The sequence below is a fragment of the Lactuca sativa genome, chromosome 5, assembly GCF_002870075.4.
Source record: "Lactuca sativa cultivar Salinas chromosome 5, Lsat_Salinas_v11, whole genome shotgun sequence".
NCBI lineage: Eukaryota > Viridiplantae > Streptophyta > Magnoliopsida > Asterales > Asteraceae > Lactuca > Lactuca sativa.
In genome coordinates this window covers 290684959-290705531 of record NC_056627.2, presented here as the reverse complement: position 1 = coordinate 290705531, position 20573 = coordinate 290684959, and the positions used below count along the sequence as shown (strand labels likewise).

The 20573-nt window shown below is 37.2% G+C and overlaps 1 protein-coding gene across 1 annotated transcript; it reads left to right on the top strand.

Annotated features, from left to right (window-relative positions):
* The first annotated feature begins 17492 nt into the window (after positions 1 to 17492).
* LOC111910075 (uncharacterized) lies at positions 17493 to 18551 on the top strand. Its single transcript, XM_023905866.2, has one exon. It carries the CDS (start codon positions 17493 to 17495, stop codon positions 18549 to 18551), a length of 1059 nt encoding a protein of 352 aa, XP_023761634.2.
* Positions 18552 to 20573: the final 2022 nt, after the last annotated feature.

Genomic DNA, 20573 nt, shown 5'->3' with positions numbered 1-20573 from the left:
AAATGGAAGAATTACTTTCCTTCCTAACTTTCTTTTCGATTTGGAATGATTTAGGTGTTGTTTGTTTTTATGAAACAAAAATTCATAAAGTCTGCAGACCACCTCTGCAATCCTCTACAGTAGAAGAGGTGGACAAAACGGTTGTAGACTGTAATAAGAAACATGTTTGTTTTTTTAACATATGCATGTTGCTGCAGATATTAAAAAAATTAAAATAAACTAATTTTATAAACAAAAAATCTTTTTTTAATACCGAAAATTTAATAATATATGACATTTCAGTAAAAAATTATGATATTTAAGCAAAAAATAATAATATTTCATCAAGAAATTATCATTATTCAATATAAAAAAAAAACAAAAAAAAAATCAACAAGAATAAACAAAAAAAAAATGTAAAATTATATTTCAACAACATATAATCAAGATTTCAGCAAGAAAAAAGAAGAAGAAAATGTTGGAAGAGGCAATACAAATGTTGCGCCAAACAGAACACGCGCATAGGTTTTTAACTCTGAACACTTCTAAAAAACAATCAACTGCAAGATTAAAAGTGATGTGTGTGTGCTGCGTCACGCAACAATAAGAGGTCTGAAGATGTTTTTTTACCAAAAAACAAACGACAAAATATTTAATTTATCTTCTACTTCTCTTCAACTCTGAACACAAACGAGAAATTTCTTTTCCTTTCCTATATCTTCTTTTCATTCCTTTCTTTTTTTTCTTTTCTTTTCTCTACTACAACTCGGGAACTAAGCGTAAATAAAAGTACTACATTTTCATTAAAATAAAAAAGTACACAGATTAAAATTTAAAAAAATACCAAACACTGAAAAAAAATTACACATTTCTATATTTATATATGATGCTTTCTTTGATCGTAGGGAGTATCTCTAGATCTTTGCCCTCGCAACGGTGGTTGATATAGTGGTTGCACGAAAGAGGATTGTTGGTAGATGGAAACAGATTTATGGAAATAAATTTATGATGGAAAAGGTTGTTGGAAGACTTATTGTTGAGCCTTAGAGCAAATTCATGAAACCACCTTGCGGTAAGTCCATGCTAGAAAACTGTCGTAGGGTTGTGTCTAACGTAAATGCCTCATATATGTGCTAGACTAAAGTAGTTTTGTAAGCTGTAAGGTAATGTGATAAGGTTGTATATATCATCAATGGAATTATACGAAGAACGATACAAAATCGTAAATTTATAGGACTGGAACTGATGGTAGTCTGTGTGGTAGTAATCCTATTATTCTAGGAATGCAAGTCAATGGCGAATTTAGTGTCTGTAATACTATACTTGTAGATTATTTAGAAGGAATTAGTGGTATGCATGTGTTATAATTACCATTGTATGGGAATTAGTTGTTAGTGGTATGTTTAGTGTTGTAATTACCATTGTTTAATTGATGGTAGTTTGTGTGGTAGTAATCCTATTATTCCAGGAATGCAAGTCAATGGCGGATTTAGTGTCTGTAACATTATACTTGTATATTATTTAGAAATAATTAGTGGTATGCGTGGTGCTATAATTACCACTGTGTGGGAGTTAGTTTTTAGTGGTATGCTTAGTGTTGTAATTACCATTGTTTATCTCCAATGAAAATAATAGCTATTGTGGTATGCTTAGTGTTGTAAATACCACTGTGATGGATTAATGTTATTCATGATAGTCTTAGTGATTATAATATCATGGACTAATATTAGTGGTGGTCTTGGTGACTGTAACACCATGATATTGAGAATAAGTTATTAGTGGTGGTCTTAGTGACTGTAACATAAGTTATTCATAGTGGTCTTGGTGACTGTGACACCACGGTATTGGGATTGGTTATACGTGGTGATCTTGGTGGCTGTAACGCCACTATATTGGTAATTAGGTGTGAGACCCGTGTATTACACGGATTGATTAAAAAAGTTAAATATAAGGTGTAGACATTTAATATTTTCTAAAGTAAAATTTTGAAATAAATATAAATGAAATGATGAATAAGTAATTCAATCTATACTAATAAAAAATTATTATCATGTTTTAAATAATCATGTTGAATATGAATGTGTAAAAAATTAAGTATTTTTTGAAGTAAACTTTTGAAATAAAAACAATAAATAGAATAAACCACAAGGACCATTTATGTAATTTGTCTTAATTAATATATAGTAATAAAACTAATTAATATAAATTCATAAATGGAATTTATTAATATATTAATAGAAATAAGAATTCACAAATGAAAGGTTTATTATATACATTTATTTCCATTAATTATTATGAGATGATATTTAATTAATAGGTGGAAGATGAATAAAAATAAAAAAAAATACAAAAATGACAAGTGGAAAAAAAATAATTTTAAAATTCTAAAAAAATGACATGTGTCAAATTCAATAAGAACTTGACATTTGGCAAAATTATCTTTATTTATTATGATAGATTGTTATTAGTGGTGGTCGTGGCTATTGTAACACCACTAGGTTATGAAATTGTATAAATGCTTTATGTTAATATTATATTATGATAATAGCCTTGGTGGCTGTAATATTATCATTTAGAGAATTGTAAATTTATTGTAACCTTGGTGGTTGAAATACCATACTTGCGAAAGAATAAGTTGTTGTGAAAGTTTAAACAACTTCAATGCCAGAAAGAGAAATGTTGGTTGGAAGAGTTGTAATATATGTATTATTGATTATTACTGAGGAGAGGTTGAGTGGGATTGATGGTGGCTTGTGTCGCACCCCCAAACCAGAACGACGGAAACGTTCGGGGGCGGAGGACGTCATGTACAATATTATATCAATGTATAATAGTAAACAAGCAACAACATCATCCATTGCATTAATAATATACTTTAATACAAGTGTGTTCTATGTATAGTTTGAAAGACACCAAAATGTGAATCAAAATAAAAGACGAGTCTTGAATGAGCTCCGTCTTCTCAAAACCTGGTCATCGGTACTTGTCTACTGGTGACCTGAGAATACAAGTTATTTGAAAGAGTATATCAGCATTAAAGCTGGTGAGTTCATAAGTATTTTAGTGTCATTGATTTGTATGAAAGTGTTTGTAAATGTTTCTTTGTAATTGTTTGTTTGCAAATGTTTGTATCTCCTAGAAAATCCTATATTTTATACTTTAACTGAAATGTAGTCTTCTACCAAGACACGACTGTTCCGTATGTTTGTACTTGTGTAAAAGTGAGTGTTTTCCCAAAGACTGACTATCATTTACCAAAATATAGTTTACATTAACGTTTATGTGAGAAGATCACAATTTGAATGTAATGGGAAAATAATCAAGATGTACTTGTAGTATTTGTAAATAGCAACCACCGTTGTACTAACTACCTTAAAAAATTGTTTTAATTAAGATAAAATGTGATATAGTTGTAACCATACGTGATTGACTAATAAAACATGATGTTCGATGTAACGCCCGTAGATTCGGGCTAGTCAATTTAGAGACAATAAGCATAAAAAACGAGTTTTTGATGGAAGATTATTTAGAAGGATTAATCTGTACCAAGTTATAGTATGTGTAACAAGGATTTCGGGGATATAAAGAACGCCAAAATTCGGGTTGTAACGAAGAAGTTATGACCCGTCGAAGTTTCGCGACGGAACCAACACGATATCGGGAAGCGTAAATAGTAAATTTACGATAGAGCGACTTTTAGCCTTAGCGATCTGAATGAAAGTCGTAGATTATGTTAAACCGAGAGCATCCATAAAAAGAACGCCCAAATGTGACTTCGTATGAGGAAGTTATGATTTTTCGAAGTTTCGGCATAGCAATGTACAGCCCGAAAATCGAATATTAGATCGGATCGTTTTTAGCCGGCACAACCTAAACGATAATCAAAGATCTTGATAATAGTAGCGTAACGATAAAAAGACATACGAGAACGGACGTCGGATGAAGAATTATGGATTTTTAATAGACCAATCATGTCCCGGCCTGTTAAAAATATAAATTTAAAATAAAGTCAAAATTAGCCGACGGAGTCTAAACGAAAGATGTAGAGTACGTTCCCGACTACGCGTGGATATAAATAACGTCAAAAACAGAGCTTGTATGTGAAACTTACGAATTTTTGAAGTTGGAGTATGAAATTGCGAAGATGATGCGAAATGCTGACGTGGCTCGATCTGGACCTTCCATCGCTGACCTCGGTACCTGTTTCGGATGACGACACGTCGCTTCGCATTACGCCCCGCGTCGGAAGGAGTTACGCACAACGTTCTGACCCTTGTGCGGTTTCGAAAGTAGCCACGTCTCCCCAGCAGCCTCGCGCCACGTGTTGTACGACAGAACCCTTATGCCCAGCGTACTCCGAGGCCTCGCGGCTATAAAAGGGAGTCGAGGCAGCCTTCATTTCCACACCATTTCAACCTTTTCTTTCTCTCTCTAGGTTCTCTCATTAGTCCTACACCCCTCCTAAGCCTAGGTAAACCCCCTAGCATCCGAAGGAAGCCCCGAGGCTCCCAGAGTCCCGAGAGAAAAGGGTCTTTCGGTTCGGAAACGCTCCTCCGAGCAAAGCCCAGTTTTCTTTAAAATCCGTTGTAAGTGAGCTACGTCTGCATTATTTTTAATATAGCTTTTAATTAATTATAGTAACGTTATTAAGACCTTATCGTAATTATTTGGGCTATTATTATGGGTTATATAAGTATTGTTTAACGCTTATATAATAGTAATAATAGCTAGACTATTAATTAGTCTCGGTGAATATTAGACTAAACTCTAGTAGTAATGATACTAGGTTTTGTCCGAGGAAAATTGTGTTGAGAGTAACGAAGTGCTATTCGAGTGTCGAGTCGCCACCTTCTCAAGTGAGTGCATAGTCCCTTTCATGAACATGATTTTAATACAAGTATTGATTGAAGTATTAATTATATGTTTATGTGCGAGTTAATTGATGTTGCCTGAAATACGTGTTAAAGAACATATCTGATTATATATGATGATTTAGGATAAAGAGTAAACCTAAATTAATTATGAGAAATATTGGGTAGTATTTTCTTACGAGTACAAGTGAGTTATACTCGAAGAATAGAACTTTAGTATATGTCATTGATCCGGGAGCATGGATTAGACACAGTCATTGTCCCTAGTCCGAGAGTATGGATTGGACATAGTCAACTGTCATTAATTCGGGAGTATGGATTAATACATAGTCGGTCGTCCTCAGTCCATGAGTATGGATAGGACAAAATTATTCGTCGTTAATCCGGGAGTATGGATTTACACCTAAACAATTGTCCCTATTCCGAGAGTATGGAATGGGCACAATTATTGATCCGAGAACATGAATTAGATCCGAGAGTATGGGTTAAGTAAGAGGTAAGTTTTAAGGTCCGAGAGTATGGATAATCTTGTTGTGAGGATTAACGGGGTAGGGTAAGAGTTACTTATATATATATATATATATATATATATATATATATATATATATATATATATATATATATATATATATATGGTGAAATTATATATTTTGTGAGTTCTAAATTATATATATACGATATAACATTGTGAGATTTAAATCCCTATGTACTCACCAGGTTTCCCAACCCGACCCACTCAGTCATTTATATCTCAGGTGTTGATATGAAGTCACATTACACTGAGAGATTAAGAAGATATAAATCACTAGTGATAATGAATGTAAGTTCTGTTTATGCTTATGTTTCTCTATTGACGATGACATCCCAAATGTGTTAAAATGATTAAAAATATTTTTCTTCGAAAATGCTTGATAACGTAATTATCATGTTTTACTGGGAACAAATTCCGCAACATTTTTATTAAAAGAGGTACTCTGATTTTTATAAAGCATAAACAAAAATTTGTCTTTTCTGGCCATAAAAATGGGGATGTCACAGTTGGTATCAGAGCATAAGTTTAAGCGAACTAGGAATATGGATTTATTTTTAGACTTAAACTCAGAATGCTAAGCAATGATTGTGAGGAGCGTGTCTTAGTTAATACACCTTAATAGACACAAGCGCTAGCTTATTTAGGAAAAATGCCTAACATGCTTTTATGTGCTAAATGATTTATGATGCTAAATGTATGATTGGATCTGCTATGGTTTGTTGCCGACCTGATCTAGAAACTTTATGTGTTCAGATTTCTACACGTTTAATTATGGTATTACAATTGGCATGTAACTTTTCAGAGTGATAAGGAGATTTACACGTCAATCGTAAATAAAATCTTTCTTATCTAATTTCTCGTCGCTACACACCGAAAGTTTAAATTGGTGAATAGATCTAAATGGCAAGAACCCGTAGTGGAGCTGGGAACGCGAATGGAAACAGGAATCAACCACTAGTGATTGAGCAAATACCTGTTGTAGTAGCTTCTCCTAAGCCAATCACGATGGCCGGAGTGCAAGCATTGATCCAGATGATGGTGGATCGTCAAATGGAGGAAACAAGACGTTTACTTCAACAAACTCGAGAGGAACTTACGATGCCTATTGAACAGCCCGAGCTGAATGACGGGCAGTCTGAGGAAGGAAACGACAGCAGGACCGTTGGTTAAGCAGATCAACCGGTGATTAGGAGGAATAATAAAAATGACGAGGTCGAGAGGAATGGATGCAAGTACAAAGATTTTCTAACTTGCAAGCCATCGACTTTCGCTGGGAAGGAAGATCCGATCGGAGTTATGGATTGGATCTCAGAGATGGAATTAGCCTTCATGACATGTGGTTGCAAAGGCAAGCTACAAACCAAATTTGTAGTACGTCAATTCAGAGGAGGCGATGTTCGCTGGTGGAACACCCTGGGGAAGACTCTAAGCCCCAGTGAGCCCCTGCAATTGACTTGGGTAAAGTTTTTGGTGCAATTCAAGCGTAAGTACTGCTCAGCCCAAAACCAACTCAAGCTAGAGAACCAATTCCTAACTTTGAAGAAAGGAAGCATGTCCATCGATGAATACACCAACAACTTCACATACAAAATGGAGTTTGCTTTGCGCCTTGTCCCAGACGAGCTGACAAAAGTTGACAAATACGCAAAGGGACTTCCCTGGGAATAAGCGGTGCTGGTACGTCAGACACCTACTCTAGAGACAGCTATCTGGGCTGCCAAGTCTATTGAAGATATGATCAAGGGAAGAGCCGTCAGCAAGGTTGAAGTTGGCGATAAGAGAAAGTTTGAAGGATCCACAAGGTCCGACGAGAAAGGAAAATTCTCAAAGTCTGGGGAAGGAGCACAATGGTGTGACAAGTTTAGAAGGAAGCACATTGGGAGATGCTCTAAAGAAATGACTTGCTTCAAATGCGGGAAGACTGGTCATTATGCCAACGAATGCACCACCAAGAGAGAAGTCTGCTTTAAGTGTGGTGAGGAAGGACACTTCAAGCAAGATTGCCCAAGGAAAGAAGAAGCTACAAAGCCAAATGTGCCGCCAAATCCGAAGGCAAGAGCATTTCATATGATCCTTGACGAAGCAGATGACAATGCAAGGAATCAGGAATGAGAACTGATATCTGAAGATCAAGTTATAAAGTAGGCATGCAGTTAGTGTCAGGAGGTGTAGCCTATTAGATGCACAGTCTAGGGTGAACTTGAACACCTATGTAATCATTTCAAGGAATAATATACCTCTGTTTTGTTATCAGATGTGTCAAGATGTTATGCGATTTTCTTGTATGGTGACTTGGGTGAACTGCGAGACAATACTCGGGACGAGTATGAGTAGGTGTGAAAGGTAGTAGAGGCCTATGCTACTGGAAGCACAAGAATCACACTTGGATCAGGGAAAGTCACAAGGTTACCAAGAAGCTAGTAATTGATTTCGTTTTATTCGAGTATGTCGTTACTGTTGGGTTTTGAGCATTCTAACACTTCCTAAGTGTACATGCAACCCTAATAAACCTTGGATCTATGTTTGTCTAAGATACATGCAAATAATTATTTTTCCAAGGCTTATATCCTAACTAGCATGGCATGGGGAACTTGAATCAAATAAAGCTAGTAGAAACACCTACCTTGTAGTTATAGTTAATTGCTTGGAGTTTTAGAGCCTAGCACCAATAGTGTAGATGCCTCAAATGAAAGTCACAAATCACCACAAACTTGGAACTTTGAGAGAATAGTCACCACTTCTCTTGAAATCGGCCCTCACCTCAACATGTGTCAACCAGTATTGATTTCAAGAGCCAAGACCTCCTTTATATAGTGTGGTGGATTAGGGTTACATCCATGTAAACCCTAATACCCATGTCTCTTCATTTCCATGAGATCCATGGGTTAAAGCTCCATGGAGTATCCATGGACTTCTCCATGCAAGCCTAGCCCATTCCAAATAAGCATAAGCCCACACTATATAAATATAGAAGCCCATATTTAATTAGTAATATCTTTGATCACTAAATTAATCCTAGATTAATTATAGATCACTACTAATTAAATAATATGATCTTATATTAATATATTAGAACTTATAATATATTAATAAATCATAACTTGTACTATTCTCAAATATTATCCATAAATTGTTTAGGTGAAGTGCAACCCAAATGGACCATGCCGGGTCGGGTCAAGTACATACCAAATATAGTTATGGGCTTAGACAATATATCCAACAGTCTCCTACTTGGATAAGTCTAGTAACTATATTTGCAAGTATAACTTCAGGAACCGATCAGCAATCGTAGCTCTTTAAACTCTATTGAACTAGAACGCGCCATTTAGATAAGTGATCATATAATCCTCTGTTCTAGATATCAACCGGACAAATACATGGAACATTGTCTTGCTTATTGTCCAACATTTGTTTCCCGATTTCCGATTTGTTTGACATAGAACTCAACTGAACACATCAATTTAGTTCTGACCGGGCCCGGTACATAGGTCAAAACAAAATCATCGAGGGGCCCAGATATCAGCTTCTAATCCAAGAAGGAACAGATAAACTTCGACTCATATGTTTGTTCTACCACTCATTGAATTACACACAAAGACACGTTTTATAACATCGAGTTACCAATGCGTTTTCGTACAATCAATGCATAACCAACTCGTAAGTAACAAATCATATCTCTAGGTTTGAAGACTTATATGATATTACCGTCTCACGATCACTCGAGATAAAATTCCATGAAGTGATTCCAGTGAGCGTGGGTTGAGTCCAATGCTCAGAACTTATGAGCACTCATGATTGTTGTAGCCATGTCCAACACCTTGGACCTCTGCAACCAATCATGACAGTCTTGATTCATACCTACTTCCGACATATGACCGACTGTGGAGGTTTGAATAATATGATATACCAAACATAATTATTCTGGAAGTCAAAACATGCAAAAGAAATATAGTAAACGATCGACAAGAGATAGCAACACTTTACTCATAAATAAAACACCTTTTATTCATCATCAAATGTCAATTACACTTTACAAATTTCATAATTTATCTAACTACTAAAACTTATATCATCCTTTAGCCCTATGCTCCGAGCATGCTGGAGATGCTTAACCCTACTCAGTCCCTTCGTGAGGGGATCTGCTGGGTTCTCATCCGATGATACCCTCTTCACCACGAGGAGTCCTTCTTCGATTCGATGTCTGATAAAATGGTATTTTCTGTCGATGTGTTTGGATCTCTCATGATCCCTTGGTTCCTTGGCTAAGGCAACCGCACTATTGTTGTCACAGAAAATCTCCATTGGCTCTTTTATAGCTGGTACAACTCCAAGGTCTCCGATGAAGTTCTTTAGCCATATAGCCTCCTTTGCTGTCTCGCTTGCCGCTATATACTCTGATTCACAAGTAGAATCAGCCACTGTCTCCTGCTTGGAACTCTTCCAAGTGATTGCTCCTCCGTTTAAGGTAAAGACCCAGCCCGACTGAGAGCGGAAATTATCCCTATCAGTCTGGAAGCTAGCATCACTATACCCTACAGCTCTCAAGTCATCACTCCCACCGAAGGTAAGGACCCAGTCCTTAGTCCTTCGCAGGTACTTGAGGATATTCTTTACCGCAGTCCAGTGTTCCTTGCCAGGGTTCGCCTGATACCTGCTAACCATGCTCAAAGCAAAGGCTACGTCAGGTCGAGTACACGTCATGGCATACATGATCGATCCTACAGCTGAAGCATAAGGAAATTGACTCATTTCTGCTATCTCAGCCTCAGTACTAGGGCTTTGTGTCTTACTCAATCTAGCGTTACACTGAATGGGTAACTCACCTTTCTTGGAGTTATGCATGTTGAATCTTTTCAACACTTTGTCCAAGTAGGTACTTTGACTAAGTCCAATTAGTCTTTTACTCCTGTTTCTCAAAATCTTTATCCCTAGGATATAGGCAGCTTCACCAAGGTCCTTCATAGCGAAACACTTCCCAAGCCAGGACTTTACTTCCTGCAGGGTTGGGATGTCATTTCCTATGAGTAGTATGTCATCCACATGCAATACCAAAAAACTGACTATGCTCCCACTAGCCTTGATATAGACGCAAGATTCATCTTCACTCCTTGAAAAGCCAAATTCCTTGACTTTCTCATCAAAGCAAAGATTCCACCTGCGAGGTGCCTGTTTCAATCCATAAATGGATTTCTCGAGCTTACACACTCTATTAGGGTACTCGTTGCTGACAAAACCCTCTAGCTGACTCATGCAAACATCTTCAGCCAACTTTCCATTAAGGAAAGCGGTTTTGACATCCATTTGCCATATTTCATAATCATGAAATGCAGCTATGGCCAACAGAACTCGAATAGACTTAATCTTGGCTACTGGAGAAAAGGTCTCATCATAGTCCACTCCAAGAATTTGAGAGAAGCCCTTTGCAACCAGTCTAGCCTTATAAGTGTGTACATTACCATCCATGTTGGTCTTCTTCTTGAAGACCCATTTGCACCCTACAGTCTTACGACCAGGTACATTCTCAACCAAGTTCCAAACTTGATTGTCATACATGGATTGTATCTCGCTATCCATGGCCTCTTTCCATTTAGCAGCCTCAGGGCCTGCCATGGCTTCCGTGTAGCTGTTAGGTTCATCCAGACCTACTAGTGTCTCATCACTAATAAGTGTCTCACCTTCCACAGTAATATGAAAGCCATAATAATGCTCAGGTGCATTCCTAACTCTCGTGGAACGCCTAAGAGGTACAGGCACATCAACTGGCTCAACAGGAGTTTCCTCCTCAAGTTGAGGGCTAGTGTTTGAAGTTCCTTCACCGCTTGACTCTTGAATTTCTTCAAGATCAATTTGCCTCCCACTGTCTCCTTGGCTTATAAATTCTCTCTCTCGAAAAACTCCTATTCTTGCTACAAAGACCACATTATCACTAGGTCTGTAGAAGAGGTAACCAAAGGATTGCTGTGGGTAGCCGATGAAAATACACCTCTCGCTTCGAGGTTCGAGCTTATCATGAGTCTCGCCTCTCACGAAAGCCTCGCAACCCCAAATCTTGATGTGGTCTAGCTTAGGTACTTTAGCAGTCCACATCTCGTGAGGAGTTTTGGCAACTTTCTTTGTAGGGACTTGATTAAGAATATGGGCGACAGTCTCTAAGGCATACCCCCAGAATGAGATTGGTAGCGTAGCTCGACTCATCACGGAACGAACCATGTCCAATAAGGTTCGATTACGCCTCTCAGCCACACCATTCAACTGTGGTGTCCTGGGAGGTGTCAATTGTGAAACAATCCCACATCCCCTAAGATAGTCGAGGAACTCTGAACTAAGATACTCACCTCCTCGATCGGATCGAAGCATCTTAATGTTCCTGCCCAATTGATTCTCGACTTCTTGTTTAAATTCCTTAAACCTCTCGAAAGTCTCTGACTTATGCTTGATTAAGTAGACATATCCATATCTACTGTAATCATCAGTAAAAGTCAAATAATAACGATTAGCATCCCTTGTGGCATGTTTGAATGGTCCACACACATCCGTGTGTACAAGGTCCAACAAACCTTCACCCCCTCACACGAGCCTGTGAAGGGTGACTTTGTCATTTTTCCAAGTAAGCATGATTCGCAACTATCATCTGACTTTAGGTCAAACGACTCCAAGACTCCATCCTTTTGGAGTTGGCCTATGCGTTTCTTGCTTATATGTCCAAGACGACAATGCCATAATGATGCTTTATCCAAGTTATTATGATTAGTAGAATCAATACACAAAAAATTATTTCCTAAGTTATCTACAACAGATACAGCTTCATACACACCATCACAAGGTAATGCTTTAAAATAAAAGACATTATTATAGAGAACATCAATAGAACCAACTTCATTATTAAATGAAAAGGTAAACCCTTGTTTGTACAAAGCATGAAAGGAAATAATATTTCTTGCCATTCCTGGCGAATAACAACATTTATTCAATTCTAAATTAAACCCACTACTTAGCGATAAAGTATAAACTCCAATCTTGGTGACAGGTGAAGCTTTCCTATTCCCCATGATCAAGTTTATTCTTCCTTGCTTCACATTCTCACTTCTTCTTAGTCCCTGCAAGTCACAACAAATATGAATACCACAACCGGTATCAAGGACCCAAGATTTAGAATGGGGTGAGTTATTAGAAATGATAGTGTAAATACCTGCATGGTTGGGTTTGACTTTCCCATCCTTCACATCCTGCTGGTACTTCGGGCAGTTCCGCTTCCAATGAGACTTTTCATGGCAATAGAAGCATTCAGCCTCTTTTGGGTCAGAAGAAGGAGTGATGAAACCTTTCTTGGTTCCACTTGAAGAAGAGCCATCAAGGGTCCGAGCCTTGGTACCCTTCGAGGATCTCTTTCTCTTCCTCCATCGACTTTTCCCAATTGCCAAAACCGGAGTTGAGTTTGGAGTAGGAGTGATAGCAACCGACTTCCCCTTAAGACCTAATTCTGCGGTCTTGAGAAGTCCCCGAAGTTTACTGAGTGTGACCTCTTCCTTATTCATGTGATATGTCATGCGGAATTGATCATAGCACGATGGTAAGGAGTGCAAAATGATATCTATTGCAAGATCCTCAAGGAAGTTCACATTAAGCTTCAGCAAACGATCCACATACCTTTGCATTTTCTGCATGTGGCTCGTGACGGATTCCCCGTCCTTCATCATGGTTGTTATCATGGAGCAGATGATTTCATACCTCTCTTGTCTTGCACTTTGATGGTATCTTTCCATCAAATCTTGGTGCATTTCATAAGGGTAGAAATCCTCATAATACTTTTGGAGTTCCGCTGTCATCGTGGCCATCATGATGCAATCCACTTTCGTAGCATCCCTTTCATGTGCCCGAAAGTCAGCGATCTCCTGAGGAGTTGTAGTGGTCTCATCAATTTCCTTAAGCTCCTTGTCAAGGACATATTCTTTGTCCTCGTAGCGGGTAATCATCCTGATGTTTCTGATCCACTCATTGAAGTTGGATCCATCAAAGGTGACTTTCCCACACAAGTTCATAAGGGTAAAGGAGCCATTAGGATTAGAGCCAGAAGCAGCATTGTTTGAAGACATCTGAAAAAAAGAGAACAAGATTAGTTTAGATATAAGAGAGTCCTTAATAAAACACCCAAATGTAATATTAAGGCTAGGACCCAATCATAATGTAATATAACTTAGAAGAGGTATGCCGTAATCTAAGCTATACCATATTTGAAAGGTAGGTGAATGACGATTCACCAATTTCCACCACGAAAACCGAAACATTAAAAATATTAGGTTTTTGATTGGTTCTTAGAAATTCCTAGATTCTTTGAGATTCAATGAACTTTTCAAAGGCATGTTTCAATCTCGAGTGTGCCCTCCAAGTTTTGTGACTGGGATGCCGAGGATCACAAAACGAGGTGTGAAGTAACCATGCAAATCACTTGGTACCCTTAAGTTTTATCACTCAATCGATGTGCCGGTAAACCACGCACGCTCCATCGATACTATAATAAACCCTAAGTCACCCTTTACCTACCTTTTTAAGTCCAAGTTAGTGTGCCGGTTAACCACACACGCTCCACCAACGACTTAAACAAAGTGTAAAGTGTAATTTCATGGATTAGCACCTTATTCACATTTTTCCTAAAGTAACTAAGATTGGGAATTTAATAAAACATTTAGTTACTTTATAATATTCATCATACTTTTAATGAGAATTTATAAGTCCTTGTCTTACCCGTTCGGCTAACGACCCTCTACCAGTCAAGCAAGCGGTGGGTGAGAGTGGACACCCATTAAGTCACCATTTTATAGGCAACAACCTTATACCCACCTTATAGACCGGCTTCGTGAATGAGGCGTACTAGCGGTAAGACGACTTTGTTCTTATACATACATATATATATATATATATATATATATATATATATATATATATATATATATATATATAATTATTAAATCATAATAATATAAGTATAAGGGTTGAATTTTAACTTTTAAAATTCTAAGGGTTGGAACTAAAGTTTTAACTTGACTTTACTTGTTCCAAAACTTGAGGGCAAGTTTTGTAAACTTCCAAAACTTGTCATATCTTGTAACTTATGAGTTTAATAGAGTAATAAAATGAAGACTCTTCACTTTTCTAACTCTTGTGTTCTTTTAATGGTTTTCAATCCAAGAGACTTTTGGTTTTCCATAACTTGAGGACAAGTTATGGACTCCATTAAATCACATTATGATCAAGAATTAATCTACCACATAGGTTACAAATAATTCCTATGATCATCTAAACATCATAAGAACAAGATCATGAACATGAACACTTTCATATATCAAAATCACACTTAATCTTTGTAATTTTGATAACTAGTTGTTGTAAATGAGTTAGAAAGGACATTACACCTTCTAAAACAAGTTTTCAAGTACCAAAACAGTTTAGGGTAATGTTTCTAATCCATTTCCAGCAACTAAAGTCGAAAATCCGCACTCTGTCGACCCTACTCGCCGAGTGCATGAACCTACTCGGCGAGTAGGTTGAAGATACAAGTGAACTCGGCGAGTCCCCCCATGGACTCGGCGAGTTCAGCAGTCAGACAACAAATTTTTTGACTTTTTCAAGCATATTGCAACAAGTATCAAACAAACAAGCCTAGGCTCTGATACCACTGTTGGGTTTTGAGCATTCTAACACTTCCTAAGTGTACATGCAACCCTAATAAACCTTGGATCTATGTTTGTCTAAGATACATGCAAATAATTATTTTTCGAAGGCTTATATCCTAACTAGCATGGCATGGGGAACTTGAATCAAATAAAGCTAGTAGAAACACTTACCTTGTAGTTGTAGTTAATTGCTTGGAGTTTTAGAGCCTAGCACCAATAGTGTGGATGCCTCAAATGAAAGTCACAAATCACCACAAACTTGGAACTTTGAGAGAATAGTCACCACTTCTCTAGAAATCGGCCCTCACCTCAACATGTGTCAACCAATATTGATTTCAAGAGCCAAGACCTCCTTTATATAGTGTGGTGGATTAGGGTTACATCCATGTAAACCCTAATACCCATGTCTCTTCATTTCCATGAGATCCATGGGTTAAAGCTCCATGGAGTATCCATGGACTTCTCCATGCAAGCCTAGCCCATTCCAAATAAGCATAAGCCCACACTATATAAATATAGAAGCCCATATTTAATTAGTAATATCTTTGATCACTAAATTAATCCTAGATTAATTATAGATCACTACTAATTAAATAATATGATCTTATATTAATATATTAGAACTTATAATATATTAATAAATCATAACTTGTACTATTCTCAAATATTATCCATAAATTGTTCGGGTGAAGTGCAACCCAAATGGACCATGCCGGGTCGGGTCAAGTACATACCAGATATAGTTATGGGCTTAAACACTATATCCAACAGTTACCATCGTTTCGGTAATGACTAAGAAGATGATTGTTATTCCAACACTAGTGGTCATATCAAATTGAGCCCGATTACGATGAGTATTTTACGTGGTTTAGAGAACCAAGTTCAATGTAACATCTGACTTAAGCCATATGATTGATGTAAAAGATAATCGAAGCGATCAGTAGAAGCATTGTGATAGTTGTTAAAGAAGCTTGTAGCTAGAAATGCTACTTTAAGTTGTGATTACATCACATTAGAAAATGAAGGAAGGTATAGCCTGTTCTGGAATTTGACTCCAAGAGACCTGAGTCTAAGCGTTGCAACATACGATGAGAGGTCATTAGAACATGACCCATTGGCCTATTATGGAGATCAAATAGTTTGTTAAGAAGAAGGAGTCTCTATTAAGGATCGAGATTGTGACTTGAAGGTCATATATTGGACTCTAATTTGAGATAGGGAGCAGGTGCAAAATCGAGCACCGCCTGCAATTAAGGAAGTTGATTCAAAGGAACATAGGAGTTACGGTTATTACCTAGGATGAAAAGATAACATATGGAGTCATTATACAAACCTGTTTCGTTGATGATTATGGGACGTAATCATCCTAAGGGGGAGATAATTGTAACGCTTGTAGATCTGGGCTAGTCAATTTAGAGACATAAGCATTAAAAACGAGTTTTTGATGGAAGATTATTTAGAAGGATTAATATGTACCAAGTTATAGTATGTGTAACAAGGATTCCAGGAATATAAAGAACGCCAAAATCCGGGTTATAACGAAGAAGTTATGACCCGTCGAAGTTTCGCGACGGAACCGACACGATACCGGGAAGCGTAAATAGTAAATTTACGATAGAGCGACTTTTAGCATTAGCGATCTAAACAAAAGTCGTAGATTATGTTAAACCAAGAGCATCCATAAAAAGAACGCCCAAATGTGACTTTGTATGAGGAAGTTATGATTTTTCGAAGTTTCGGCATAGCAGTGTACAACCCGAAAATCGAATATTAGATCGGATCGTTTTTAGCCGACACAACCTAAACGATAATCGAATATCTTGATAATAGTAGCGTAACGATAAAAAGACATACGAGAACGGACGTCGTATGAAGAATTATGGATTTTTAATAGACCAATCATGTCCCGGCCTGTTAAAAATATAAATTTAAAATAAAGTCAAAATTAGCCGACAGAGTCTAAACAAAAGTTGTAGAGTACGTTCCCGCCTACGTGTAGATATGAATAACGTCGAAAACAGAGCTCGTATGTGAAACTTACGAATTTTTGAAGTCGGAGTATGAAATTGCGAAGATGATGCGAAATGCTGACGTGGCTCGATCTGGACCTTCCATCGCTGACCTCGGTACCTGTTTCGGATGACGACACGTCGCTTCGCATTACGCCCCGCGTCGGAAGGAGTTACGCACAACGTTCTGACCCTTGTGCAGTTTCGAAAGTAGCCACGTCTCCCCAGCAGCCTCGCGCCATGTGTTGTACGACAGAACCCTTATGCCCAACGTACTTCGAGGCCTCGCGGCTATAAAAGGGAGTCAAGGCAGCCTTCATTTCCACACCATTTCAACCTTTTCTTTCTCTCTCTAGGTTCTCTCATTATGATACTTCTTAACTAACAATCCTCTAATATACAACTCTTTATTTTGATTAGTACTTTCACTATGGAAAACCTTAGGAAACTTGAGTTTATGGCTCTTGACATTAGTGGAAAAAATTATTTATCATGGATCCTTGATGCTGAAATCCACCTTGATGCTATGGGGCTTGGAAACACCATAAAGGATGTAAATCCTTTAAATGAAGCATCAATCCAAGAAAAGGCTAAGGTGATGATTTTCCTTCGCCACCATCTCGATGAAGGATTAAAAGCTGAATACCTCACTGTCAAAGATCCAGCTGATCTTTGGAATAATCTGAAAGAGAGGTATGATCATCAAAAAACGGTGATACTTCCTAGATCCCGTTTTGATTGGTTACACCTTCGGCTACAAGATTTTAAATCTGTGAGTGAGTATAATTCAGCCATGTTCAAAATTACTTCCCAACTAAAACTATGTGGTGAGACTATAACTGATGAAGACATGCTAGAGAAAACCTTCTCTACTTTTCATGCCACTAACATGCTCCTGCAGCAGCAATATCGTGAGATAGGTTTTAAAAAATATTGTGAATTAATCTCATCTCTTCTTGTGGCTGAACAAAATAATGAGCTCTTAATGAAAAATCACCAATCACGTCCGACCGGTTCTAGTCCATTCCCTGAAGTGAATGCCACATCATCTAACTATAACGGCCGTGGGTCTAACCGTGGCCGTAGTCGTGGTCGTGGTCGAGGTCGTGGATGTGGTGGAGGCCGTCATAATAATCGTCCCAACAATAATAATAATATAAGTAACCACCAGAAGTGGGAAAGTAACAAAAACCCACATCCTAATGATAAAAGTGGTCAAGGCAAAAAGAAAGTTGAAAATGTTTGTCACCGATGTGGAATGACCGGTCATTGGTCGCGTACATGTCGCACTCCAAAGCATTTTGTTGATCTTTATCAAGCTTCTCTAAAGTATAAAGAAGGAAAAAATGCGGAAACAAATTTTGTTCAAAATTATTTTTCCGAAGATCAACTAGAAATGGGACATTTGGATGTCGCCGATTATCTTGCCTACACGGAAGGGACAAACGGTGCTATGGATGGTGATGGAAGTACCCAATTTTTCCCATAAAAGGAGATGGATATGTCATATCATGAAATTGTTGGTTTTCTAGTATTGTTTTATTTTTGCATTATGTTTGTTTAAAGTCATTGTCATGGTCAAGAATAATATGTAGTTTTGTTTAATGTCGTTTATGATTTTTTATGTTATAGTCGTTTCATGAGAAGAGATCTCGATGATTCTTCTCAAAATAATAATATGTGACTTTATTTATCTAAGTTGAATATTTCTTATTTCTTATTATTTTATTATATATTTTTATTTTGAAGAGAAATATGGATATTCGCAAAAGAAATGAGGAAGATATATGTCTTGCAGACAGTGCAACAACACATAGCATTTTTAATAATGAAAAATATTTTGCTTACTTATCAATTGGAGAAGCAAATGTTAATACAATAACGGGTAGTGCAAAAATGATTGAAGGCTCCGGAAGAGCGAATATCATATTACCACAAGGGACAATAATTACAATTGAAGATGCATTATTTTCATCAAAATCACCAAGAAATTTATTAAGTTTTAAGGATATTCGGTCCAACGGATATCATGTTGAAACAACCAATGATGGTGATAAAGAGTAACTCAATATTACAAAAATGATATCGGGTAAGAAAAGTCTTTTGGAAAAATTACCCGTATTGTCCTCCGGATTGTATTATACAAATATTATAATGATTGAATCTCATGCTATTGAAAATAAAAGGTATGATAACATCTACAAAGTTTGGCATGACCGGTTGGGCCATCCCGGATCAGTTATGATGCGAAAAATAATTGAAAGTTCAAGTGGACATTCCTTGAAAAACCAGAAGATTTTTCAAGCTAATGAATTGTCTTGTGTTGCATGTTCTCAAGAAAAATTAATTTCCCGTCCATCATTGAATAAAGTTGGGTATGAAAGTCCTAGTTTTTTAGAAAGAATTCAAGGGGATATATGTGGACCAATTCATCCACCATGTGGACCATTTAGATATTTTATGGTCTTAATTGACGCGTCAACTAGATGGTCACACGTGTGCTTGTTATCTAGCCGTAATCTCGCTTTCGCAAGATTACTAGCACAAATAATCCGCCTAAGAGCACATTTTCCCGATTACCCAATTAAGAAAATTCGACTTGACAATGCTGGAGAATTTACATCACAAGCTTTTAATGACTATTGCATGTCGATTGGGATAACTATTGAACATCCTGTTGCATATGTTCATACACAAAATGGTTTAGCTGAGTCGTTAATCAAACGCCTTCAATTAATTGCAAGACCATTACTAATGCATTCTAAACTTCCTACATCGACATGGGGACATGCAATTTTACATGCGGCATCACTTATACGCATCAGGCCAACTAGCTATCATAAGTTCTCCCCTATTCAACTAGTTTGCGGCCATGTACCAAATATTTCCCATCTAAGGACGTTCGGATGTGCAATTTATGTACCCATTTCTCCACCTCACCGCACAAAAATGGGTCCTCAAAGAAGAATGGGAATTTATGTTGGATACGAATCTCCATCTATAGTAAAATATTTTGAACCATCAACTGGAGATTTATTTACAGCTAGATTTGACGATTGTCATTTTGATGAATCAGTTTTTCCAACATTAGGGGGAGAAATAAAGAAGCTGGAGAATAAAATCTCTTGGAATGAATTATCACTTTCATTTTTAGATCCTCGTTGAAGTCAATGTGAACTTGAAGTGAAAAAGATAATTCATTTACAAAATATAGCAAATCAATTGCCAGATGCATTTACTGACCCTAAGAGAGTAACAAAATCTCATTTACCAGTTGCAAATGCTCCAGTTAGAATTGATATCCCAGAAGGAAAAAATACAGCTACAAATGAATCAAAGGCACGCCTGAAGCGTGGAAGACCAACCGGTTCCAAAGATAAAAATCCTCGAAAACGAAAGGGAGCAAATATAACTGATGGTCCAAAAGAGAAAACATAATCTTTTGAAAAGATTAATGAAGCTCCAGAAGAGCCCAATGACATAAAAAAAGAAACTGAGGTACCTGAAAATT

Bases quoted from the DNA above. Each gene is read 5' to 3' on its own strand.
- LOC111910075 (XM_023905866.2), top strand. From the start codon at position 17,493: ATGGAAAACCTTAGGAAACTTGAGTTTATGGCTCTTGACATTAGTGGA.